Source organism: Jatropha curcas, chromosome 8, assembly GCF_041381405.1.
Source record: "Jatropha curcas cultivar XTBG-Jc1 chromosome 8, XTBG_Jcur_1.0, whole genome shotgun sequence".
In the NCBI taxonomy this organism is placed as follows: Eukaryota; Viridiplantae; Streptophyta; class Magnoliopsida; order Malpighiales; family Euphorbiaceae; genus Jatropha; species Jatropha curcas.
In genome coordinates this window covers 2,596,816-2,624,211 of record NC_143158.1, presented here as the reverse complement: position 1 = coordinate 2,624,211, position 27,396 = coordinate 2,596,816, and the positions used below count along the sequence as shown (strand labels likewise).

Genomic DNA, 27,396 nt, shown 5'->3' with positions numbered 1-27,396 from the left:
AACATTTTTTATTTGGATATTTTTTTATAGAATTTGGATCCATGTTGTTTTATATTATTTTTGATTGGTCCAATGCATTCACATTATTTTTAGTCCAGTGTTATCAGATGTCAACCACCATATTTACTTTGAAAATAATTAAAATAATATGTGATTAATCAACGTTGCAAAAATATTTTATTATATATTTTAGAAGATTTAATTTTTTAATAAAATATGGTTTAATATTGCTAAAGTTATTAAAATATATATGTTGATTAATCAACGTTGCAAAAATATATTTTTTTGAAATAAAATATAATTTAATATCAATTAAATGATGGTTTGTGAGTTGATAGAGTGTGAAATTCATAAATTTCATAAAATTTTTATAATGTAAAATTTATAAATTAATATCCTATTATTTGATTAATCAATTTGTACTGTTTTCATTTTCAATTCATACCCCTCAAAATAATTTCTTTACGCATCTCGCCCGCATTTCATCCCAATTTACGAACACAACCTAAACCAGAACTTCAGAAGTAGTGGCCTTTGTTTATTTGCTTTATCTGTGGCCCAGAAAATTTAGCAGGAAAAGGAAGTGGTTGTTAGGACTGTTGGGGTTCCAAAAATACAAGAAGCAATTATCACTAAACACAAATCACTCTTTTCCATTGTTCTTCCATGGCTTCTCTTGTCAGTTCATCTGCCGCCATTTCTGTACAACACAAGGTAATATTATCAATTATTCCATTTATATATCAATTTGTAGTGTAATTATCAATTACCTCAAGAGTATTGATGAATAATGATGATTTAGGGTTTTTTTGGGATAGTTAATTATTTGCCTAAACTGGAATTAGCTTCTTAATAGTGCATTTGAATCAAAATTGGTTCTGCATGTAATTTGTCTAATGCAATTAATCATCTTTGTTGCCCATTTTTGACCAATTTTGTTTGTTACAGGTAAATCGTCTTGGTGCTAGACCAATATCTACGAACTCAATTTCACGTTTTTATCAGAATATTGTTGGCAGTGATAGGTTTCACGGGCTTTCTTTCAAGACAAAAGCCAAGTTGTCCGTTGAATCAAATGTAGTTGAAAAAGAATCAACCAGTGTCAATGAGAAGATTGGTAATTTATTCTCCTGGTTGTCCACTTTACTAGATAACAAGTTAGTTCTCTTTCTATTTTTTGAGCTCTAATAGATTGATTAGAACAAATAGACAGAATAGACCTTGTTGAAGCGATTTTTGAATGTCACTTTGATACAACGTAACTTTCTGAATCATTTCATAAAGTGACCTCCCTCCTAATTTTTGGATGGAAACTTCTTCTTCAATCTATGAAGAGAAAACAAGCTGGATATTTGGAAATTTGACAGGCCATTCTGCTTATCGTGTTCAAATTTTCGATGATAATTTAGATTATGTTATCTCCCTTTCATTTAATGTTGGTCTAGTTGCTTATTATGTGACACTATATCATGTTGAGTATGTAAACAAGCTTTGAGTAAATGTACCAAGGAGTGACTATGATTATCAAAAATGTATTTAGTGGTTTGCATGTACCTTTCAATTGTATAAGCTCCATAGCAAAGATGAATGCATTTCCATACCCTCATTTCTCCATGTGAGAGCATATATGTGTACATCTATGACCTTTTGAGATGAGATGCGTCATATGTAAACTAAGTTCAAGAACAAAACTGCTAACCGTTATTCCTTTTTGGGGATAAAGTTTTATCTAGTAATTTATTGGTATTGTTGCAGATTATGGAGTTGTTAGTATTCACCATGTTGGAGTGCTTTGTGAAAAGCTTGAAAGATCACTTGAATTTTATCAGGGCATTTTAGGTACGTCTCTTTCCTTGCTAATGCCAATAAATCTTGTTTTTTCTTTTTCTTTTTTTATCTCTCTTGATACAAGAGAAAACAATGAAAACCATTACAAACTACTTTTCAATTTGCAAATAGGTCTTGAAATAAATGAGGCAAGGCCGCATGATAAGCTTCCCTATAGGGGCGCTTGGCTGTGGGTGGGTTCTGAAATGATTCATTTGATGGAGCTTCCAAATCCCGACCCCTTAACTGGACGACCTCAACATGGTGGCCGAGATCGACATACTTGCATTGCTATTCGTGATGTGTCTAAGCTGAAAGCAATCCTTGATAAAGCTGGTACACTTCTCTTTCTCCATAAAATGAAAATGAAACGAGGTTTTTCCTAAGAACGTGCCTGAAATACATATAGCTCTGCGCTTTACCTAATGAAGTCAGGAAATCAAATAGTATATTTTGCAAACAGGTGTGTGCTTACTGAAGGAATGCTTTTTCTTATATTGTTTTTGATTTTGTAGGCGTTCCCTATACGCTTAGCAAGTCTGGCAGGCCTGCAATCTTTACGCGAGATCCAGATGCAAATGCTCTTGAATTCACTCAAGTGGATAACTGACATATTTTACTATCCATAGCTAGAAATTTGAAAAAATGAAAGGCTTTGGTCTTTGTCCATCTTTTAGGCTCCAAATAAATGTATACAGATCACAAATATTAGATGTACAGTGACATGGATTTATGTAGCAATTCAATATAGAGGATCACAAGTTATAACTAACAGTATGTGCCAAATTAGCTTTGTTGTCTTTTCTCCTGCTGGTGAGTAGTTGAATGGCTATGGTCAAGTATCTTTATGGCACTTGCAAATGCTGGCGTGACCGCCACTCCTGTATGGCTGAACGTAATGTGTTATTTGGAATTAATATAGAATGCTGAAGCCTAAGCTTTGTCACTGGTGATACCCTGTGTCTGTCAAGCCATGCTTTAATTGCTCTGTGCTCGTAAGTAAAACCATCAGCAGCAATGTACGGTTCATCCATTATTTCCTGCATCAAGCAACATCGGTATGTGCTTAGTACACAGAACTACATGCCGGAATAGAGAATGAAATTCTTTTAGCTAAATTTCCATCTTGTGAAGAATAACTTGTTACCTGAAGGATAGGACAAAAGTAGTAACTCGGTGCATAGGTTTTGCTTCTTTCCAACTTTAAGCTAGCATCTGCAATAACTACAATTCTTCTGAGAACTGGCAGAACTTCAGTATCAAGATCTGGTCTATCCCTGCATCTAAGTTTTGAGCACTTCAATGCAATTTGAGCTAGCTCCTCGGTTTCAAGAAGTGGCCAATCTGTAACTGATGTATCCAGAATGTTGGCAAACTGAGAATTTATTATTGCATTTTCAACAGTCAATATAAGACCATTAGGACGCCGAGCGGTTAATAATTGGAGAATTATAATTCCAAAAGCATATAGATCTGATTTTGGTCGGATGGTCCCAGTTCTCAGGTATTCAGGATCCATGTAGTAGAGCGTACCAGCAAGAATAGAGTCTCGATACTCTGTGATGTTGTCAGGTACAACATCTGTAATGAGTTTTGCCAGCCCAACATCTCCAATTTTGCTCACATAATTCCTGTCTAACAGTATATTACCCGGTTTTAGATCCCTATGAACTATAGGCTCGGGCTTTGAGTTGTGTAAGAATGCAAGTCCGCAAGCCACTTCAAAAACTATCTTGAAGCGAATAAACCAAGGAAGAGGCGGTTTTTCATTTCGGTGGAAGATACACTCATCTAAGCTTCCATTTTCCAAGTACTCGTATACCAGACAACCATTCTCAGGACAAGCTCCAAGCAGCAAAACCAAGTGTGGATGGTGTAACTGGCTTAGAACTTCAACCTGCAAAAAGTTCAGTAAAGAATATCAGATTGCAGTCACAAAAAATCAGTATTTCACGCTATAAATTACCTCTCTCAAGAAATCCTCTTTCTTGTTAACTACATCATGCCTAAGAACCTTCACGGCCACTGGCGTGTGATCAAGATTGCATTTGTATACTTTTCCATACCCTCCTTCACCAATCACATTACTCTCAGAGAAGCAATCTGTTGCCAACTCTATTTCATCCGTAGTGTACTTTTTGTACCTCCTATCACTCAAGAAGATTGCATCAACAATTTTCTGTTTCTCTAACAACTCCTTTTCAGCCCTAAGCTCAGCCATCTGCCTTTCATAAGCTTCTTTAGCAAATAAATTTTTTGCCTCCTCTATCTCCGTCTTGGCTTGTAAATACCTTGCTTTCTCTACAGCAGCAATTTTTCTCAAAGTTTCTTCTCTTTGTAGGGCAGCATTCACTCTTCTTGCTTCCTCAACAAACTCAGACGAAACTAATTTGACCTGCAAAAAAGTAAAGCAACAAAATTAGAAGTAAGGTTGTGGAGATAGAAGATAACTTCCTTCGCACAGGCCATTCCAAATATTTTATGTTCTCCAGCTTATTTTTACACATTTAGTAGAATAAATCCAGGCGATACCTAGAATATCTTTATTTTAGTCCTGAATTCTTGAATGTGGTCAAAATCTAACAGGTGGTCTGAAACATTAATTTCCATTGTTTTTTCCATCTTTTTACTGCTTGAGTTATCTTGAAATGAAAGAAAGTAAAAATTTATTTGCAATTTTAAAAAGTACAGAATGCTATATAATTATTGAAGAACACCTCGCTTTGAGTGTGCACCAGCTCTGCACAAGCTCTTCTATACATGGTAACTGTATTTCGTAATTCTAGCTGTAGCCGTTCTATTTCAGCCTGTACATATGACTGCATAAAGGGAAAATGTAAATTTGAAAAATTCTTCAAAACACCACCTTAATTATATATAAGTGAAGAAAACAATTTAAAAAAAAAAAATTACCCAGTCAGTTTTTATTGAAGCAGTGGAATCAAATGTCTGACTCTGAGTACTAACAGTTAGAGGGTCATCTTCCAATTTCTGAAAAGTCCTGCCAACATCTACAGCAGCATTTACAGAAGAATCCCCGTGTTCAAATGCTTGAGTTTCTAGGGGACTAAAGTCAGACTCAGACACTGATGATGCTCCAAAGGATTTCTGAACTTTGGATTCTACAGGGGAAGAATAAACCTCAGGCTCAAAAGCTAAATCATTGATGCTGCCAGAACCTTTTGTATAACCTCTTTTAGTAAAAACCCAGTGCCTACGGCTGGTCCCTACAAAAGAAGAGACAATAAGATGTAACACTAACTCATACTCGACCGTAAAAGCAAGAATTCGAAACATATATACCAGTAATGGAAGAGGAATTTCCTGACTTTGTGATGATTTTGTGTTTATATACAACACGAACATTGCACGTCTCTGGAGCACCATTCAGCACAGTTATTGGTACCCCTGGTCCCCTTAGCTTCCTAAATGATAATATGATGTAATTATTGTATTAAAAAACAGACATATCATCCTCCTCTAACTATTGAATTGCACTGGAAACAAGGAAAACAAGTATGAAAGATATGTGAAGGAACAACCTGATTATACAATTGGGAGACCAAGAACCCAATATTAAACTATTAATCCCCCATTCTGACACAAATTTTAAGAGCGTGCTTGCAGGATTGTCACCCTCTAGCACCAAAGTTTCCGTCTACAAGCATAATTAGATTGAAATTACAAACTTGAATCACAAAATTCAGAATTTTAACAGGACCTTAGCTTCAAAGAGAGAACAAACTATAACCCAAAACCTTTTGAGTCTTGCATATCTTTTTAAAGGGTAAAAAGATTTCCTGGAACTTCACTTTCACATCCTGCACGTACAGTGCCACCACATTCTCGTCCACTTCTTCAACGGGCAAACGATTTCCAGCTTTAAAGAGGCAAAGGAAACGGAAGTTAATTCTTTTAGTTAATAAAAACCAATCAGTCTGATTAATTTGAAAAAAAAAAAAAAATCAAGTCCACCAAAACAGAAGCACAAAAGAGAGAGAGACAAGGAGAAGGTATAAAAGTGATGGCCGGAATGACGTGGACTAAGATGAACCGATTGGCTTTGGGCAATAAATTCTCGACTGCCCAGCGAACGGCTCTTCGGCTTCCCTTTCCTCCGACACCTACACCGCCGTTCACAGCAACCGCCACAGACAACATCTCCGGCGCATGCCCACCGCTAGCATCTGCTAATTCATTTCTTCGATGGTAGGCACGGAATTGAAATTCGGAGCTGACTATGAAAAGACAGGAGAGTAGACTTTGACTTTCTCTTCGTCTTTTTTTTTTTTTTTTCAAAATTTTTAATGGAGAGTCCAACATCTTTACAGTCTATGCATACACAAAATAAATTCAAAAAATCCATTTGATATAAATAAAAATATTATTATTTTTTTTATCAAAAAATCCATTTCCCTCAAATGTGGTTGGAAACAAACTAATTGGAGAGGGCCATGGCATAAATTAACAGTTAAAAAGAAATAATCTGAGGGCCTGTATGCCCTAGCGAAGGTTCCCTTGTCTTCTTTTTTCGTTACGTAAACAATATGAGCGTCTCCAGTCGAACTTTTTTCCCTATCTCTATTGATTTAACTTTTTATCAGAATTTTACAGTTAATTCATAAAATATTAGGAATTTAAGAGGTTAGATTAATTATCAGTTTAGAGATATATTAGTTCAATAAAATTTCCAAATTTGAAATGAACGAGTAAAACTATTACAGATTGATCAGGGTTTGATTTTTGGAATCACACTGAAAGTGTTTTTTGTGTGTGTATTTTATAATTATTCTAGTCTATTCGATCGTCTAATGAATAAAAAAGAAAATTTCTATAAACTCATGTAAAATATGCAGAAAGAACTAACACCAGAGTTCAAGAGTTCTTGAAACCCTAGCTGGAGCAATTTACAGAAAAAATTCTGGTAAGGGAAAAAATAACTAACACCAATTTGAACTGAACCAAAATTAGTCATAGATCTTAAACTTGAGGAAAGGATATGCAGCTGTTAAAGATCACAAATAGAAACAGAATCAACGAGTTAATGAATATATATACCTATGTATAACATATATAGTTGCACATATAAACTACAAAGATGGCAAGAAACTGAACATATATAGAGAGGAGAAGAGAGAGAGGTGGATGACAGATAGAGGGTGAGCACGCAGAGCTACGAGCATGAAGTATGAATGCAAGAAAACCATGTGTGCTCACTCTCTTCTGTCACCCTCCATACTTAACTTGATGACTTGCATATACACATAAGATAAGACAATATATATAGTTATTTCTTCTATGTTCTAAATTCCTAAAAGTGTAAGCTACATATATAGCCTTGGAAATTACTTTATGTACGAGGAAACAATGCCTAACAGATTTTGATTGTAAGAAATGTTTGTTTGTAAGGGATTTTATAGGAGATGAGATAGAATAGGATTACACCATCCATGAGAACATACTTGGGTATAAACGTATTAAATTAAGCAATTACTTAATTTCATGCTTTGATTCCATTCTTTTCATATTATAATTTGCTTTGGACAAACTTAATATATTGCGTGAGAACTTATTCGTATTAAAAAATCTTAAATTTTGATGAATGACTGCACTACCAATTTAATTTAAATTGGAATTGGATATATAGAAACTAAATTGATAACATTTCAATCTTTTTTTTTTTTTTTTTTTCTCGTGAGAATGCATTTATGGCTATGTATAAAAATAGAAATAGGGTTTATTTGGAGAAATAATTAAGAGATAATATTGGATAATATAGCAGCCTCCATGGGGTACCCTTTCCATGTTGCTTAAAACAAGTTCATGTATATTCTTAGATTGAATTTATTTAAATAAATAGTTAAATACTAAGCATGTATAATTAATTTTTAATCATAATTATAATATGATTTTCATTAAGTAATTGTATCCCAAGTCAAAGACAATTCAGATTATTTCTTTTTGTACAAAGAAAGTGATTATGAGAAACTAATAAGTTAAGTTTGATTAGTTAGTTAATTATTAAACCTATCATGTAATAGTTTTAATTAGAGGAATTGAGTCAGTATCTTTTCAATATATATATGCCAATTATAATCAGGGCAGAGATGGAATCCAAGTTCTTCAATAATGGTTATCTTTATTGAGTAAAGAAACCAAAGAATTGAAAGAATAACAGAAAAGCAACATTTACTTGCTCGTTGTGCTTATGAACCAATCTTTGTTTGACAAAAATCAAAATGAAACAATTAATTTAGATCTACCAAAGCAGAAAGTGGTACAAAGGATATATGCTTTATGTTAATTAAATAAATGACCGTGCCAAGAACCATTGAAATTGCTCATACAAGTCACTCTAGAATGACATCAACCTCCCTTTTCAACATTCTCTCCATTTTCCAGTGGATTGTTGTTGTTTTTTCTGTCTAAGATATGATATGCTTAAGGAATAATTACAGTAGATTGAGTCTTGCTAACTAAAATGTACTTGCAATAATAAATGAAATCTCTAACTGATACCCACTCTCCTCATCTCCATCAGTTGCGAAGCTAACTCCCCGATGAGGGTAAGCCAACGGGTATTTCTATATGTTCGTTTTTCCATATAAAATATTGTTTCCCAATATTTAAAATGTCATTTTCTCATATCAATTTCTGTGTTTCTATTTCCATGCTACATAAGTGTGAGGCATACCAATGTATTCTTGAAAAAGATGGAGAGGCCATGGCCCCTTAAGGGCTACTCTTCTGATCATCATATTCCTATAAGTTGTCATATAATATGATTATGGTAAACGAAATAATTTTTTTATAATAATAAATAATTACGATTAAATACATTTAAAAGAAACTAATTAGAGCAATTCATATGTTTTTCAGTATAAAACTCTTACATGATAATAAAAAAAAACTTCCCCTAATTCGTAAGTGAAAAGGGGATATAGCTCTAGAGTAAAAAGATTCTGGTAATTATATATCTGATAATAATTGTTTAAACCTGTTGGTTTATGACAAGGAGCAGCGTACGTGGCCTATAGAAATGCATCAGATGCCTTCTAATTAAGGATGTATTAAAGAAGTGTTTTTCTAGATGAATCGCCACCAGTAAACTGTACATGTTCCCTCTCCTTAGGACCCAATTCAGAGCAGAATATTTGTCATCTACATTCTAAACATGCCTGGAATTTCTTGTTGGATTATTCAACTTCTCAGTACCATGGTTAGTTATTTACCTGAGGTTTAGAGGAACATGGCAAGCAGAAGCAATTGCATAAAAAACAGGATAGCTGAACTAAAATCTTCAGTAACATTAACATTTAGTGAACTTCAAACAATATGGGATTTTACTTGACTAAGAATTACAGCAATATTGAAGTTCTTTTCAGCTAAAATAAGACATACCTTTAAAAACCACAACTGTATATGTTTCAGATGGACATGAACTTTGGAAGTATAGCAGGTCCACTGATGCTTTCATTCCACTCAAGTCCATCCCACCAGTCCTTGCTTCCATACACTGTTGGCAAAGATGAGACATTATGAATTTTGATTGGTAGCCATTTCAACTTTGGACAATCGATCACAGCAATACTTTCTAGGAATGGAAAAGATAATGCCCATTGACTTATACTCCTCAGATTTGGAAGGTTTCGGATTGAAAGAGTTCTAAGGCTTGGAAATTCCTTTGAATCTTCTCTAGGTATGACATCCCTGCTGATGATTTCTTCCATTTCTTCGCAGTACATCAGATAAATAACTTCCAGCTTTGGAAGTTGTAAAACCCATGAAACGTTCTTCAACTTATGACAATGCCAAATATTTACAGAACGAAGATTTCGCAGGCATTCTCGAGTTACAAGATTCTTCCAGACAATTATTAAGCTGGGAAGGCCATGCAGAGCAAGAACTTCCAGGCTAGGAAGCCAGCTGTCCCCAGCCTCTTTATCAATTGCCAAGCACTTCAAGTCATAGCAGTTATTGATGCTAAGCCTTCTCAACCTTCTGCCAAAATTGGAATTTGATGATATTTGTAAATAAAATAACCCTACGCACTCTTTTATGTACAAATACTGTATGCATTTAAGTAAACTGCTGAAATTATCAAGCCTTTTCAGGGTCTCTAATTCATTGACAGTGATACCAACTGTTGTCAGGTGCTTCAAGCATTCCAAGTCTGCAAACCCAACTTCATTCACACCTTCAGAATTATGATCCTCCCAACCTCCATAACTGTAATATAAATTGAGGACTCTTAAATGCAGAAGGCCTGAGACAGACTGCTGTGGAATTTTCCGGAGAGAATTTGTACGTTGTAGATCCAAATGCTTCAACTTTGCCAGATCTCCAAGCTGTTCAGGCAATGCAGTTATCTTTGTTCCTGACAAATCAAGGTGTTGTAACTCAACTAATTTATTGATAGTGGAAGGTATCTCTCTAAGACTGGTAAATGACAAATCCAAAACTTTTAGAGAAGGCATAAACTGGAAAAATGCATCTGGGATTTTGCTCAGGCCACTGTTATATTGTAGCAGCAATGTTAATAAATTGGTGCTTTCAGGGGCCTCTTCTAGTGTTGTGATTCCATTGTCCATCAATGAAACTCTTTGCGCTCCTCTCCACATTTCAGCTCCTGGGGCTGTAGACAGCCCTGTATTGGCCTCTACTAGAAATAGGCAGTTGTTTAATCCACTTTCATTTGCAATCCACAAGGCAAAACTTCTAACAACATCGTGCATCTTTACTTGGGTTTTCTCTTGATCACCTGTTTCTAATAGGCATGCAACTTTCAAAGATCCAATAATAGCATGTCCTTTATTATGCACATTACTATTGTGAGAGTCGTCTAGAAACCCTTCCCCTATCCAGTATTCTATTAGCTGCTCTTTATCAATAGAGTAGTCTTCAGGATAGAGAGAACAATATAAGAAGCATGATCTCAATGTATCAGTCTCTAAATTGTCATAGCTGAATTTTAGTAGAGTAAATACATCTTCCATACCTCGAAGTTCAGATGGAGACTTATTTAATACCTCTATTGCATATTTCCATTCTTCTTCAGTATCTTTATTTGCCATGGCTTTTCCAATAGTGATTAAGGCTAGCGGCAGGCCTCCACATTTTCTGACAATGGTCCCAGCATAAGATTGAATAGGCTGCGACTCCAAAATCTTCTTTCCTCCTACCTTGTCACAGAAGAGCTGCCATGAGTCATCCTCCCCCAAGAATTCCAGTTTCAGCTTCTGATGAGCATCCATGTCACTGCAGACATCCAATGAACGTGTTGTAAATATTACCTTGCATTTGTTTCCCTTGTGTGGCAGAGGAATTCCAATGTTTTGAAGATCAATCGCTTGCCAAACATCATCAAATAAGAGGAGAAACTTTTTCCTTCTCATAGCCCTATAAATTTTCAATGCCCGTTGTTCCTGACTTTCAGTTTCTTCCCAAGATAAGCCTAACCTGGCCCCAACAGCTTGTTGGATCTTATCAGCAACAAAATCCTTTGAGACCACAGCCCATATCACAATATCATAATGGTGTGATTTCGTAAGAAACTCGTTGTTAATAATCTTCAAGAGGGTTGTCTTTCCTACACCTCCCATTCCATAAATTCCAATAGTTCCAACTTTCTCTTCAGCAAGAAATTGTTGAACCCGCTCCAACATCATATTTAGACCAACTGCAGGCCTACTAGGAATCTCCTGAACTGCTTCAGGAACCAACACATCTGCTACGACAACATTGAAATCTGATTTCTCTATAAGTTGATCAATTTCTGTTTTCAATGTTGAAACTTTCTTGCTCAGCTTGTATTTTAAACAAGAATTTGCAAGAAAGCACCCAAAGCATTGATTTCTGTGTCTGAGATCAGCTGTGATCAAGTTTGCTTTAGTTTCAACTTCTTCTACTCTTTCTAGCCATCCTTTGACTCGGGTTGTGCAAGTCAATCCCTCCAATTCAGCACGATCAACCTCTCTCTTTAAGTCATCCCTTCTGTCTTTCAATTCCTTTAGTGCACTTGTAAGAGAATGAACTCGGCGATTCAAATTAACAACATCACTAATCCTCGTAGCTATACTTTTGCATGAGCTGCAAACAATGCCTATCAAAGGAACAACAGAATCCATGGATAAATTCTCTGTGCCCTTAGCTAACAAAGAAAATTGGAGAGAGAGAAGCATAACCTAATTTGTTGCTCGTCCTGTTTCCACCAAAGTGGTGATGCGAGGAGGTCAGCTTCTTGAATTTGCGCAGAAAAACACTATACTGAAGAGAGTATACCGTCATAATAATTGGAAAACAACTGTTCATCAAACTTTCTTACTGAGACGCCGCCATTGTGGAAAAAATTTGAGTTGACTGACCTCTACTTATTTGCGAACAATGTTGACCATCAATTGAAGAGTCACTGAACTTCTAAGAAAGTTTCTCCCATTTCCGAAGGAAAAATATATTACTCTGTAAGTTTAATCTAACCTCAAATGGGAGTTACTTTAAAAAAAAGAAAACACTCTAATCATTTGCTTTCTCTTCACCTAGTTGGACTGGATATAGTATTAAGCAACCCCATTCTGATTCCAGAAAAACAGCATATCATAATAATCTCACCCCCGGGGGGGGGGGGGAGGATTCAATCTTTTTTACAAGATTATTAAGAAAACAAATTGCAGAGCCTAATTTCATCTACGGACTCACATTCAAAAGTATTTTTTTTCTTTTCAAATCACTCCAAATGACTTAGGCTGTGAACATGAGGAAAATTGAAGTCGCTACAAAATAGATAAGAAAAAGAGCAAATAGATGAATGCGGACCCCATATTTGCTTGCCAAGTGGTGATAATGACTGCTTAATCGCGCCGTTTTAAAACACCCGCGTAGCCCAGTGAACGGATTCGTCGTTGAGCGGGTTTGGGCTTCCAAATGATGGAAGTAGTCGCTAAATAGGGTAAATGGATCAAGCCCACCAAAGAACTATGACGAACAATCACCGGCGAAAAGGGACGGCACTCAGTCGTTCAAAAAGACACAAAAATAAACGACAAGTCATTTGTAAAACAAACCAAGTAATAGACGTGCGCTACTCCATGTCGTTTAGCCAATTTAATAGACTTCATGTTGTCGGGGGAAACTCTTTTTCTTCACAATGTAATGTAGAAATTGGACAATGCAACCCTGCATGGCCATGGAATCTTGATCATTATAATCCCCATGATACTCCGTCATCACTTGTCGTGAGCATATTTTAGGAAGAAAAAGAATAAATGCACACAGAATAAGTTTATAGATATTTACATGAATCAAAAAATTATATTTATAATTATCAATGCAATCGCCATTTTTATCATTTTAGTATATAACCTACATTTTTCTTTTCGTATATTCCAGAATTTCAATTCTTGTTTCTGCTCCTGTAATATCAATTCCAAGGGGACAAACAACAAATTTTCCGGTTTTCTCATTAACATACACATGAAGTTGGTTCCGTTCTCAAACTACTCTTGAAGCTGACAAAACTATCACCTGCTCTACCCGAAAATATACATCAATTGATATATTTAACTTTGCAAGGCCATCACATTTTTTTTTTTTTTTTTTTTTTTTTGGAAGTTAAGCAAGGCCATCACTTAAAAGCAATATGTAAATGATAATCAAGAAACTGCCTTTCCGTCCCTCCATCCATTTGTGCCTCCAATAACCTCGACGTGCAGATTGCAGAAAATGGGGAACCACAGGATCCCTTAGAAAACTGGATCATGTCACGGAATCTAGCAGGACAGCCTTCATTCTAATGTATTTGCATATTATCCTTCTACTGCAGTAACTGCTTCTTCATCAGTAGAATCAGGTAAAATGACTTGTTCGATGGGTTCTTCATCAGTAGCCTCTGTCCTCGGTTCTTTATCTTTGTGGACATCAAGTAGCTTCTCCTTCAGCTTTGTCATAAGTTCTTCCCGTGCAACATCATTTTCAGCTAGAAACTCTTTAAGAACCTCCTTCCCACGGAAAGTCTTGTCACCCACATCATAATATCCACCACCCCTGCTGCCGATAAATTTGTGTTTTACACCCAATTCTATGAGCTCTGTTTCACGACATATTCCCTTGCCAAACTCAAGATCAAATACGACCGTTTTGAATGGAGGTGCAAGTTTGTTCTTTATAATCTTCACTTGGACTTGAGTTCCCAAAGTCTGCAAAAACAATAGAATGAAATCAAGAATACAGAATGAAACGAATAATGCATGTGTATGGCAGACTTGAACCTCGAGACATAAAAGCCCCACTCGCCCCAACCATTCACCATTTGGTGAAACTTGAAAGCCAAGCTCCTCATTTCATGCTGGTGGCACATAGATACTACATATGTCTACTTAAAACTGGCCCTACCCCTTTTTATGATCAAAAAGTGCCATCTTCAGGTGCAAGTGTAAATTCACAAGCAAAGAAAAGATAGTGCCGTACCTCTTCCCCCTTCTTTATGAGCCCCACCTTTCTTAGGCTTAGCCGTACTGAAGCATAGAACTTCAGAGCATTACCACCGCAAGTTACTTCAGATGGCCCACTAAATCCTCCAAATGTACTAAGCTTTGACCTCACCTGTAGAGAGATACACGAATGAGGACTATGATCATCAAGTAAATACAGACATCACACAGAGTTGCTGACAAATATAAAAAAAAAAAATAAAGCTACATTAACACATGTAAAAGATAATGTAACTACAAAGAAACTATAGAAGGAAGAACAGTAATAATACATCAAACCGCAAGTTAAATAATAAAGGAAAGGGATAGACACATAACTGCACAATTGATGACACCTCAGGCCGGCTCATCCAGTCTTAATCACTAGGGTAGGCAGTGCTTTATCCACTTTATAGACAGATCCAAAATCTTTTAATGAAACAGTTTTTTTTTTTTTTTTTTTTTTTTTTTTTTTTTTTTTTGCCAGGCCAATTACACTAATAATACATTTCATAAAAGTGATAAGACTTCATATATAATCAGAGCATATGCATGACACAAAATAAGGCATAAAAGAGTCATACTTGATTTATAAAGATCAAAATCGTTTGTGACATTGATAAAGAGTGGCTCAATTTGCGCAGTGCCTGGCTCATCAATCTTGCTTGCATTGCCATGTGAGCATCACCCATCTCGCCATCAAGCTCACTTTTAGGCACAAGGGCAGCTACCTGTCACCAAATAGAATAGGACATGTAACTGACTTAAAAAGCAAATCAAAGACTTCAATTGAATGATGTGATCGAAATAATATCAAACAGTGCAATAATGCCTATGTTGTGTATGAATCATTTTGTCCTTTGGGCTAAAAAACCCCTCCTGACATGGTAAGACTGTTGCCTAAGACAGGACACATGGCAGGAAAAAAATCAATTACTGAGAAACACACAGAGTCTCTAGCAGGTACAAGAAACTACGAATGAAAGATGACGCTATACCATGTAAAAACCATGATAATCAAAAGAGCACCTTACTTACACTGTCAACAACCACAACATCCACAGAACCACTCCTTATGAGCATGTCCACCAGACTGAGAGCTTGTTCACCACAATCAGGTTGTGAAAGAAGCAAGTTCTCAGTGTTTACACCAATGGCCTGAGCCAATGATGAGTCAAGAGCATGCTCAGCATCAACAAAAACACAGTAACCTGCAGAGAAGTAGGCATATCAATACCCTATAAAAAAGTGAAGTCAACAATAAAAAATTTTTACAGCTCTTAAAATTTGTTGCATAAAAAATCCCAAAACTTCTTGTGGTAGCCAACTACAGAAAGTGACACGTTGTCCAAAACAATTCTCCAAGTTACCCCCCCCCCCCCCCCCCCCGGCAAAAAAACAAGAGCGGGTAGGTAATATTGACATTGCAAGGATTCAATTGCAATCGTAAGACACCAATATGCAACATGAGAGTCTAGCACCTTGGTAGTTTTTATTATAAATGGAGATAAAAAGATATATTGTAGCAGATTCATCACTTAACCTCCTTTCTTCTGTGCTTCAGCAATTACGTGTAGAGCAAGAGTGGTTTTCCCAGAAGCCTCCGGACCAAAAACCTCCACAACACGCCCCTGCAAAAGTCCAATCCAAGGATTATATAAGCAGCCAACACAATCTATTGAGTAAATGTTGGAGTTTGATTCTCACTCAAAAATGCTAAAGAGTTAATACAATAGAAAGGAATATTGAATTTAAACCTAAAAAACTTAAGGCTGTAACTTTAGTGGAAGTTTACAATAGAACTTGTTAGTTACTTTTAACCATTTCAATTTATGCAGGAATAATCATTGCATATCAGTTGCCAATGTAGAAAGGGAAGAAGTAATAGAAAAACAAACAATCAACTTTGAACTTTTAGGATTAGGAAACTTTTATAGATTACATATACAAATTCGAGAACCACAGGCCATATACATGCACAAAAGAAATCAAAAATCATTTTGATGAAAAACAATCAGTGTACCTTTGGAAGCCCACCAGTTCCAAGTGCTATATCAAGAGCAAAAGAACCTGTAGACACAACCGGAACATCTTTTGGAGCAATTGACCGACCAAACCACATAATAGATCCCTTTCCAAATGCACTAGTGATTTGATCCAGGGCATGTTGTAGAGCCACCTCTTTCTTGGACATATTGTCTTCAGAAGAGTCACTACTTCCATCCGACTTGGATCTTCTTTTACCTTCAAATATTTAGAAGTTGACATTTGTTACCGCATTGCAAAGAAAAAAAATATCAAATAAGCCTCAAAGATTAGTACAGTATCACTTGTTATCCTCAAATCACCACAACTCAAATTCACATAAAATCTAGTTTCATAAACTTAGTAATACAATTCTCATTCTACGAATTTCAATTCATTTGAGTAAATGCAATTGAAATTTGATTATTAAACATAATCATCCATGGCAACATGTTTCGTGCCCATGAAACTTCAACCTTAACATTTCAGGACAGATCATCTGATTTTATAAACAAAGATTTCAAATACCTGTTAACTTATTTAGGTCTCTTTATAACGTGTTAATACTCAAAAAATAACAGCACGTCAGTTATTTTTAGCACCTTTAGTTGCAAAATCACGAATCTGAGAAGACGTCCCCAATATTCCTCTCCTTGGCCCCTGCAAAGAATTACCTTACAAATGTTAAATGCATAACTTTCGACGAAAAGACAGATTTTCAGGTCAAAGTTAACTTCTCTACTTCTTAAAAAGGAGTGCAATCAAACAATAGAGCCGAGCTCATTTGACTTAGGCTATGAAAGATTTATCGCGGTTTAAGAAATCGATCATTAACTTCCAATATTTCTTAAAACTTCTCAGAGCAACCAAACAGAGTACAAATAATCAGACGTTACAAAAGAAACAGAGGCGGTTTTGTAAGAAATGAAATGAATGCATTAAAGGAGAAACCTACCTCTGGTTCAAGTACCGCGCGTTTCAAAAAGGAAGCCTTTCGTAGAAGCCTGGCCATGGAAAGCTGTGCGAAGCACTTCTCTTTTCCAAATACAAAAATGAAAGAATGTGAAAGAAAAATATTTTCAGTAGGGAAATATGCAGTCCGAAAATTTTGGGAGGGAATAGCAGAGGCTGTAACAGAAGAGAAAAAGACTCTTCACTCTGCTCTGTTTTTAGGGTTTTAGCTCTTTATTTTTGGTTTCCCTCCTTTTGTAACTTCTTCTGAACTGTCTGGTTTAAGGTGAATTAAGTAAATTTAATTAATTATAGATTGAACACAAAACGTGTGGGCCGCCTAGTACATGGCTGGAATACCCGACGATTAGTAAGAGAGAGAAGCCCGCCACGTGAGGAGGAAAATAATTTTAACCCTTTGTTTGAAAATAAGGATTTTTTAGAGAAGATAAAATATATGAAAAATAATAAGATTGAAGATTTTTTACTTCTTTCAAAAAGGTAGGCAATTATTAAAGCATAGATAATATGTATTTTTTTCTCTGATCCATGAAATTAGATTTTATTTTTTTAAATCACCCGGTATCCGACACAGTCAATTAATCCGAATTTGGGTTCTATAGAGGCCTATCATAGGGACGGCTCTCCTAATCCAATTTTCTCCATTCACAGTGCTAGAGTTCGAACCCTACACGTTATTTTAAGAGATCCAGAACTTCATCCCACTCGACCAATAAAATTATAATTTCTTTAAATTGATAAAAAAATAATAAATGAATTGAAAAAATTGCATTCTTAGTGTGAAATAAATTTCATTGTTTATTTTTCTCATTATTTTCTTCTCTTTGCATCAAACAAAGCCTTTTTTTTTTAACTGAAAAAAATGAGAATAAAAGCTGAAGTTTTTATTAACAATAAAATGTGATAAGTTATGTTCATTTACCTAAAAAAAAAAATAAAGAATAAAATATTTGACTTAGGATGGCAGGGATCATTTCTCTTACTAAGGTTTTAAGTTTCAACCCTATTAGAAGTTTTAAGTTTTAACTTTAGATATAGAGTCCCTTTAAATATTCAAAAGAGAGAATTAACTCCTTTTATATACATGCTTGAAACGAATAAAGAAAAATTACTTTTTATAAATTTACTATTAAACTTTATTACTTTTTATAGCATTACTATCTTGAGAAAGGAACAAGTTAACATTGATTTGATTTGATGTATAGTTTATTATTATCTTTATATTTGAAGTATAATGAAAAATAAGATGCCTTGACTTAGAAAAAATACATTAGTTTGATGGGTGGTTTATTATTGTTTTCATATTTGAAGTATAATGGAAAATTAGGATGAGCTTACTTAGAGAAAACATTTTTTTTTCAATTAAAAGAAATAATAACTTTTTTCTTTGCATAACATTTCATGTGTTCACTCAGTAATAATAAAAAATTATATTTAACTTTCATAATTAAAAGAAATAAAATATTATAATATAAATTTAAAATTTTTTATTTGAAAATTCTGAAATTTTATTATTAATTATTTATTCTACTAATAATAATGTCAAGTTTTTTTATTTTATAAAACTTTCAAAAAAATAACGGATATAATATATTTATAATAATGAAATTAATTTTTTATATTATTTAAATATTTTTTGTTTTTTCAATAAAAATATTTTATAGAAAAAACTATTTATATATTATAATTTTAATTATAAAAATATCATTTTTAAAAAATAAAAAAACAGTTCAAAAACATGTATTTTATTATTAAAAAAAGTGTTAAACAATTCAAAACTCTGTTAGTTTTACAAATTTATATACACTCTTAAATCTTATTCAAACAAAAAACCATGAACATAGTAAAAATAATATGCAGTAGGTAACAATCATGCATCCACAGTAGCAAGTAACGCTGACCAACGTACTTCTAATAACAATATCATATATACCATTTTCCTCAAGGAAAAATTGGCTCATCAGCTTTAATACGAAATCGACAAAACGAAAAACAATTTTCCCAACAAACAAATGAAAAGAACCACCAACCACTGCAGTGAAATCAATGACTTGAGATAGTTGACTAAGGAAAACATATATAGATTATAAAGCTAAAGACATTAATGTTTTGGGTATAAAAGAGTTCACAAAACCTTAATACCAACATACATTGATTGATAAAATAAATAATAACCCCTAACTATCTTCACCACCATTCTCTCCAAACCAAGAGGACAAGGGAAAGAAAAAAACTCCAAACCAATAATAGTTCATAAAGGACTAACGAAAATAAATAAATTAAAAAAAAATAAATGACTCCCAAAACTTCAAAACCCCTCCCTTTCTGTTCCTCTCCAAAGATATCAGCAAATTCTCCCTCCAAACTTCAATCGAACTCTACTGTTGCTTGCACTCTGGAGGCCTCTCACCCTGCTGACCATCCCCAGCTTGTGTTCTTCCACCCTTCTGTGTTAAGTAACACGACATTAAAGAATAAGTTTAAATATTAAGTAATAAATAATTAGACGTGAAATAAAAAAAGAGAGAAAGAGGATCACAAAAGGACTAGGTTCCAAAAAAATGAGCAACTGATTGGCTGATGGCTACCTTATGCCCGGCTGACAGCTGCACCCAATTCACAAACAATAATTAGCATCATGTAAATTATTCAAAAAGAAAAAATAAAGATGGCAATAAATTAGGATCAACTAAAATGTCTACTGTATCAGACCTTCTTTTTGGTCTTGCTTTCATCCTCGTCCTCATCCTCATCTTCATCCTCTTCATCCTCATCATCATCATCAATATCTTCATCGTCGTCGTCGTCATCATCATCATCATCATCTATTCCAAGGTCATCCCCCTGGATAGCCTCACCCGTAAACCAAGACACAGCATGAGGGATGATCTTGTCTCGAATAGTTGACCTGAATTAAAAATTTAACACAAGATATACACGTGAATTCAAACAAACCAAACAAAGCAAAAGAAAAGAGATTTGGGGGGATGATGGAGTCAGAATTCCAAAATTACTAGTAATGACAACTTGAGGCATTAACAACATACTAATCACATAAGAAATACATTCATGCCTAAATTGTCAAAGAAAACCCACCCAACGTCATAATCTTGTTCCATTTGATTTTGGAGCTCCTCCGCCTAGTCAAGAAGATAAGAAAAAGAATTAGAACAACAGTAAACAACTTCTATATGAAAGAATTAGATCAACGATAAGCAGCAAAGCTATCATCAAACTTATATAATGTAATGATAATCATACAGTATCTTCATCAATATCTTCATCATCCTCAGGGACTTGAGGTGGATTGAAGAAGTTGAAAAAACTTTCACAATCCTCAGTTTTTGTGATTGGCTTGGCATTCTTTGATCCTTTTTTTGGCTTCTTCTTAAGGAGCTTCTGTGTTAAGGTTTTTCCTGGATACCATTCAATCTCCGTCCTACAAAGAGCCAGGTACCAAATAGATATCAGCAGTGAGGAGAATAAGAACTGATGGGTTTTCTTAATAACCTAATTGCAGGAAAACAAGCTTATCAGCAAAGAGAAAGCTGTCTGCATTATAACAATAGGAACAGAAGTTACCCTATGGCTTTCTCGAGAATGGGCTCATCTTCATCAATCATATGATATGTCTTTGTCAATACTGTGTTCTTGAAATAAGGATTGGTGTCAAAGAAGAATTCAAGCTTGAATCCCTTGGGATCATCTATCCTGCACCACTTGATGTCTTTAAGGTACTTCAGAGCCCCTTCATCACGCTCCGTTATCTATACTCAAATGAGAAGAAGCAAAAAACAATCAATGATTTGAAAAGAATTCAACCTCATAAAAACTAATAGACCAAAATATGACATTTCAACAACAAACCTCCTCAGCTAACACTTCATTGTTCTTCATTGCAGTGAGCCAAAAATCAGGGACACCTTTTTCTGGATTGAACATATTCACATATCAAGTAAGGAAAATTAACCAGAAGGGGCGAAGTCATCCTTGAATAATGTTTGGAACGTACCTTCAACAGTTTTATCTCCTTCTTGCTCCATTCCAGCTTCATTTGCAGCCGCATCAACTTCAACAGCGCCATTCACAATATCATATCTCTGCAAGTGATTGTTTCAATATTATTAATGCAGGCATGACAAGTGAAAACAAAATTAAATGCACGCAAGGAATTGCCATGCTCTAGGGGAGCAGATCATGATAAATCTCTATTTTCCAACAAGAACAATAATATCATTTAAGCATTGTTCATAATTCAGTATATAGTCTAGAATCTTTCTAGCTCACTTGCAGGTAGATTTTCATGAGCCCAACAATGATGATAGAATCATACCTTGGCGTACAGTGGTTGGTACAGTTTTTGATATTTGGCTTCAAGTGCTGCTCTCTCCTCAAAGAATTTTGCCTCTAGTTCATCATGTTGGCTCTGTACGTCAATAAATCTTACATATTTTAATAATGTTTCCACACATGAACGCAAGCAGATTTGGACAAACCAAAAGCAAATAACAGGGAGAGACATGCAATGGCAAACAGGCAAGAATAAAGGGGGGGAAAAAAATACCATATTTCAGTACAATTGTAGGATAAATTGAACATTACAAGCTAATAACTATACTGGAAACTCTGTTTTGCAAGAGCAATAGGAATCCAGTCAAATGTAGTTGTACAGTTGCTGCAATGCTCAACCTCCTAAAGCTACAGTAAGAGACATACTGAAAACACATACGCTGGATTAAAAACCCAATTTATCTAATTCAGTCATTAACAGAGTCAAAAGGTTCAATCAGAACAATGCTACAAGAAACTACTTCATTTGTGTAATTTTGTTGGTTATGTTAAGCAAATGGACGACATAAACTCATGTAGTCAACAATTCCATCTTATCGTTTTCCATGAAAAGGAAATCCTAATGATCGCAACTGACTAATGTGAATATTTGAAACTTCCAACATATTATACTGTTGTAATATTTTAACCCATAATAGAAAAACTCGCAATTCAAGCTTACCATATTGACAAACACAAAGCATAAATATCAATTGCGTATCAAAATTAAATGAATGAAGTGCAAAGACAAATCATCAAAATCAAAGGACATGCCTGGATCTCCCTGAGAACCTCAACGCGTTTCCTGACGTTTGGAGAGAGGCTCTCCAGCACATCAGTGTGCTCACCAGCCAGAGTTTGTAGCTTATTCTGCAAAAACAGATACCCAATCCGATCAGCGAATAAAACCTCACTCATAAACAGAAAATTAAGATAGAAAACCAAACGAAAAACTAAAACAATAGAGTAATACTGTTAGTTAATCCATTTGAGCTCACGAAGTAAACAAGCTATATCAAACCAAACTCTTGCCCCAAAATAAACTTGAATTGTAAACAAGAACAGTCTATTTGGTTAGAAAAAGGGAAACAAACTTCATTTCTTAATTTTTTCAGCAACCAAACAGAGAACAGAGTAGGTCACTAACCTTGAGCACGTCAACGAGGCCTGCTCGATTCTCATCACTAAGGGCTACAAAAAGCACAGCCAAGACAGAAAATAAGTTACCAATCGAAAAGATTAGAGAGAAAGAAAGAGGATTAGGGGTTCAGAGAAAAGAGATTACCGGCAGTGAGATCGGCCATGCTGAAGTTATCTTTGTCGTTGCTCATGGTGATGATTAAATAGAAAAGCTAAAGCTAAAGCTAAAACCCTAGATTGGGGTATAGTGCAGAGAGTATGGGAGAGGCGAAAGGGGTTGAGAGCGAGAGAGAGAGAGGCGTCTTTAACTGAAACCCTCGTTCAAATCCCCTCCCTCTCTTTATAGACCTAATAACACCTGCCTGCCTCACGCTTTATTATGTTAGCGGCAGTGAATATTTTGTATAAATTTAAATTTAAATTAGTTTTTTTAAGTCTTTTTAACTTTGACGCAAAAGATAAGACTGCGTTTGTTGGCAAAACAGTTGGTTTCAAGAAATGTTGGGTTTTTTTTTCTTATTTTTATTCAGAATTAAATTTTTTAATATGTATTTATTTACAATAATTATCAGTTTTATCATTTTATAATTTTATAATCTTTCTAAAACAAATATTTTCATTGCAAATTTATTCATCAAAATTATCTAAATTTTTTCATGATTATTTAGTACAAATATTTAAAAAAGGGATATATTGTAATTTTAATTGCAAAAAGGTACTTTTTAAATGCAAAAACATAAAGTTTGATATAAATGAAAACTAAAAAACAATTAATCTATATTCAAATTACTCAAATTTTCTACAAGTAAAAAAATTTTTTTTAATTTTTTTTTTCAATAGAATATTTTGCATTGACCTAGTTTCTTTTAGAGTATCAAATGCCCAAAAAAATAAAAAACGTATTTCCCGTGAATAAATGAAATCTTAATTAATCTAAATGAGTTTAAAGCATATTTTATCTTATAATATCCTTAATGATTATCAATTAAAATATTTTAATTTAAAATATAGATAATATTTAATTAATTAAATTAAAAATTAAAATATAGATAATACTTAATTTAAAAGTTTCCAAGGTGAAAATAAATCTAGAATTTGGTATTTTCTTCTAATAAGGAAATAATTAAAACCCATTCATACGTGATATTAGTACATTTTTATGGAAAAAAATATAACAATTTTATTTAAACAAGGAAATAAAACTCAGGGACCCATATATTATTGGTACGTTTTATAGTATATTTGTGCATTATATAAATTTGAATAGGTTTCATTTGATTTTTCATTAACAAATTGAATTCAAATAAATTAATTCGGATAATTTGAGAATTTATAATGATAAATCCTTTTTGAATTTTTTGTATTATTTTTAATTACATTAATTGATCAAATTAGCAATGAAATGTAATTGTCATTTACTAGATTTACTATAAAAGTTACCAATAATATATGGGTAAGTCCATAAATTTTATTTCCTTGTTTAATTAAATTGTCATATTTTTTTCCATAAAAATTTTCTAATATTATGTTTGAGTGAGTTTTAATTATTTCCTTATTAGACGAAAATACCAAATTTCAGATTTAATTTTCAAAATATGATTGTTAATTCTAAATTTAAAAAAAATATTATAGTAAATATGACTAAATCATAATCTAAATAATATTTCAAAACTAATGATGTCCTTATAATTTTTTCTTCAACCAGAAGCGTAAAAAGTTTATTATTAATTAATTGTATATTTCAATATTTTGTTAGTAGTAATAATAATATATTTATTGACTAAAATATATATGAAATAAGCATAAAACAAAAAAAAAAAAACAATTATTAATTTATTCTAGAAAGAGAGATATAATTAAAATTTGGAATAAATAAAAAAAAAAATAGTGAGTTTATTTTTATGGGATGAAGATTATTTGTAATATTATTTAAATTATTATAATATTAATAAGATTATTTATAGAATTGTTGACTCATATGGAAACTAAAATTTGATATTTTGTCAGAGAAGGAAAATCTTAAAACTCCTTTGCCCACAATCCATAATATTAGTATGTTCTATGGAATGAAAATCAAAATTTTTTTTATAAACAAAGAAATAAAAGTTAGCAATCCGTATTATTAGTAGGTTAATCGCAAATATAGATAAATGCAAATCTACTTGACATATCAAAATCTAGTTGACATATGTGAATGTAGTTGACATGTATAGTCATTATAGTTGACATTTATAAATAAAAAAAGAATAATAAAATATATTTTTTATCTATAAATGTACATATTTTTAATGCCAGCAAAAATCAACATATGTTTGTTTATATATTTTCACTTTCCAATTGCATCCATGGAATATACTAAATAAAATTAAACTTTTATTGTCCTCCTTAAAAAAGAAAATAAATACATGGATAGGGTAACACATGGACCGTTCTAATTTGATCCAATCCGAGCAACCTAATTCAATCTAGCCCAATTTAACGGGTTTGAAAATATAATGGGTTGAGTTGTACTGATCATTTTTATAATTTAGGGTTGGGCTGGATTACGGGTTCATTGGAAAAACTGCATACCCGACCCGACCCGACCGGTAAATAATATATATAAAATTATGAAATATTTAAGTTAATTTAATTTGATTTATAATTTTGAATATAAATACTAAATTATTAACATATTTAGTAAACTTTGCTTTTTAATAGTATTTTATTTCTTTAGTAGAACTTTTTTTTTTTAAATGTTGCGAATATATTGTAGTTTAAAACATATTGTATAATTATATTACTAAGTATTTTTAATTTTGTTGGTTGTTTTATTATTATTATTATTATTATTACTAAAAAATTTAATTTTAATGTTGTTATTTGAATATATTTATGGTTTGTGAAAATTATTGTATAATTTTATATATATATATATATATATATATATATATGTATATATTTTATAACTTCTCTTAAATAATTATATTTTATTTAAAATTATTTTTATTATTTGTCATTTATTTGACAACAGATTCATATTGAACCCCTTCCTTACCCAATTCAATATGTTCATAATCTGCGGTTTTATGCATTTAATGAGTTTAATTGAGAAAAAAAAAATCTACGACCTAATATATTCATAATTTGTTTTTTTTGGTACAAACTCAAATTCTAATTTTATCTACAAGATGTATTTTTTTTTTCAAACGACATAAAATTGAAAAAAAATAACGGAGGCATGAAATAATAAAATTATTATCATTTTATATTTACAATAATTTTTTGAAGATGTGCTACCATTAGTATTACATGCAAATTTTTGTGTATCATATTAAATTTATTTTCTTAATCGGATCAAAAATGTATTTACAGAAAATTTAATATAAATAAAGATAGGACTTCGATAAACAAATATATAATCATAAACATAATCACGAATAATTGTAAAATATAAAATATAAATAAATAAAAAATTAATATAATCACAAACAAAACAAGTAGCAGATAGTTCACTTAGCTTAGTTGGCGATAGCATCAAAATATCAAATGATGATGTGGAGCTGTTTTGAGAGTCGCGCCTCGCTTGATGTCAACTGGAAAGCACAAAAAATAAAATAAAATAAAATAAAATGAAAGCAGAAAGAGAATTTTGTTTTTTAAAATGAGATCCATTGTAAGGAGATTGACATCAAACAGATCATAATTATAACATATCAAATTTCAAAGAATTAAAAAAATGATAATAATAAATCCAGATCTATATTGAAATGATTAAAAACCTAAAAAAAAAAAAAAAATATCAATTCTCATAAAACAATATGAAAATAATGAAATAACCAGTGAATGCACTATTAAATTAAAATAATTAAAAAATAGAGAATAGACTATAACACCAGAAAAAAATAAATCGGCAATCGTCAAATGATTGATTTTTAAGAAGTAATGAAGAAAAACGAGAGACGAGATGGAAGGCGGCTAGGGTTTTATACTGGAAAATCGCGTTTGTATATATATATATATATATATGCAATGTTAATTTAGAGAATGTTATTAATTATATCTAAACGCGTTAAAAAATAGAACATAAATGAATTTAATGTTATAATCTATTCAAGATTTTTAATTTAAAGTGAATGAAAGGTTAAGTAAAAAGAAAAAAAAAAAAAATTTACTCAATGGTCTTTTCATAGGTGTTTATGCTCTACTATTAAGTCCCCCTTGAAAATGTAAAATCCACTATGGTTGAAAAATGTTGTCTTTCGACTCTAGGGAAGTTTTGGTTATTGAAATCTCATTGGAGAGCTTGTGGAAATGTAAAATTTGGTGTTTGATAATATAGGAGTACTACATGAAAAAAAAAAAAAAAAAAAATCGAATTTCTCTAGATGGGTCCTATGAGAAAGTGCATATCATATGGTGAGAAAGTCAAATTCCTACTAATAAAATAAGATAATTTAAAAAATAAAATGACATTAATACACAATTAATTACCTATGTTATTAAGAAAAATTTTATTGTTTCCCAAAAGTTTTGAAATTATTTTCCAATAAATCTACTTTTATAGGAAAGTAAATTTTCATAGAAAAAGTTGAATTCGGATAACCAAATGCCTCTTTAGATAAAAATTTTCACCCATTTTCCGTTAAAGCTTTGAATA

General features: G+C 32.9%; 5 protein-coding genes across 6 annotated transcripts; 1 reads left to right on the top strand and 4 right to left on the bottom strand.

Annotated features, from left to right (window-relative positions):
• Window positions 1-509: 509 nt before the first annotated feature.
• Window positions 510-2,599, top strand: LOC105637911 (Lactoylglutathione lyase / glyoxalase I family protein). Its single transcript, XM_012221582.4, has 5 exons — window positions 510-714; window positions 949-1,117; window positions 1,756-1,839; window positions 1,960-2,163; window positions 2,343-2,599. The coding sequence occupies exons 1-5, from the start codon at window positions 667-669 to the stop codon at window positions 2,435-2,437; spliced, it is 600 nt and encodes a 199-aa protein (XP_012076972.1). The 5' UTR covers window positions 510-666; the 3' UTR covers window positions 2,438-2,599.
• Window positions 2,464-6,150, bottom strand: LOC105637913 (U-box domain-containing protein kinase family protein). The gene is made up of 9 exons (XM_012221583.4): window positions 5,832-6,150; window positions 5,586-5,707; window positions 5,370-5,485; window positions 5,131-5,252; window positions 4,741-5,054; window positions 4,545-4,646; window positions 3,794-4,222; window positions 2,975-3,724; window positions 2,464-2,867 (listed from the first exon to the last, which is right to left on the bottom strand). Exons 1-9 carry the CDS (start codon window positions 6,148-6,150, stop codon window positions 2,673-2,675), a joined length of 2,469 nt encoding a protein of 822 aa, XP_012076973.2. The 3' UTR covers window positions 2,464-2,672.
• A 2,496-nt stretch (window positions 6,151-8,646) lies between these two features.
• RPS2 (NB-ARC domain-containing disease resistance protein) lies at window positions 8,647-12,601 on the bottom strand. Its single transcript, XM_012221581.4, has 2 exons — window positions 9,229-12,601; window positions 8,647-9,059 (listed from the first exon to the last, which is right to left on the bottom strand). The coding sequence occupies exon 1, from the start codon at window positions 12,006-12,008 to the stop codon at window positions 9,255-9,257; it is 2,754 nt and encodes a 917-aa protein (XP_012076971.1). The 5' UTR covers window positions 12,009-12,601; the 3' UTR covers window positions 8,647-9,059; window positions 9,229-9,254.
• Window positions 12,602-13,256: 655 nt separating this feature from the next.
• RECA2 (recA DNA recombination family protein) lies at window positions 13,257-17,548 on the bottom strand. Of its 2 annotated transcripts, none has more exons than XM_020680821.3 (8): window positions 17,272-17,548; window positions 16,919-16,976; window positions 16,315-16,535; window positions 15,835-15,922; window positions 15,321-15,502; window positions 14,876-15,022; window positions 14,290-14,424; window positions 13,257-14,018 (listed from the first exon to the last, which is right to left on the bottom strand). In XM_020680821.3, the coding sequence occupies exons 1-8, from the start codon at window positions 17,326-17,328 to the stop codon at window positions 13,629-13,631; spliced, it is 1,278 nt and encodes a 425-aa protein (XP_020536480.1). In that variant the 5' UTR covers window positions 17,329-17,548; the 3' UTR covers window positions 13,257-13,628. The 2 variants fall into 2 exon arrangements, with proteins under 2 accessions (XP_020536480.1, XP_012076970.1); XM_012221580.4 differs by having other exon boundaries at window positions 15,330-15,502; window positions 17,272-17,547.
• A 1,800-nt stretch (window positions 17,549-19,348) lies between these two features.
• Window positions 19,349-23,088, bottom strand: NAP1;3 (nucleosome assembly protein 1;3). The gene is made up of 12 exons (XM_012221579.4): window positions 22,903-23,088; window positions 22,765-22,808; window positions 22,392-22,487; window positions 21,622-21,714; window positions 21,301-21,388; window positions 21,156-21,217; window positions 20,871-21,055; window positions 20,550-20,727; window positions 20,385-20,428; window positions 20,001-20,196; window positions 19,877-19,894; window positions 19,349-19,735 (listed from the first exon to the last, which is right to left on the bottom strand). The coding sequence occupies exons 1-12, from the start codon at window positions 22,946-22,948 to the stop codon at window positions 19,667-19,669; spliced, it is 1,119 nt and encodes a 372-aa protein (XP_012076969.1). The 5' UTR covers window positions 22,949-23,088; the 3' UTR covers window positions 19,349-19,666.
• Window positions 23,089-27,396: the final 4,308 nt, after the last annotated feature.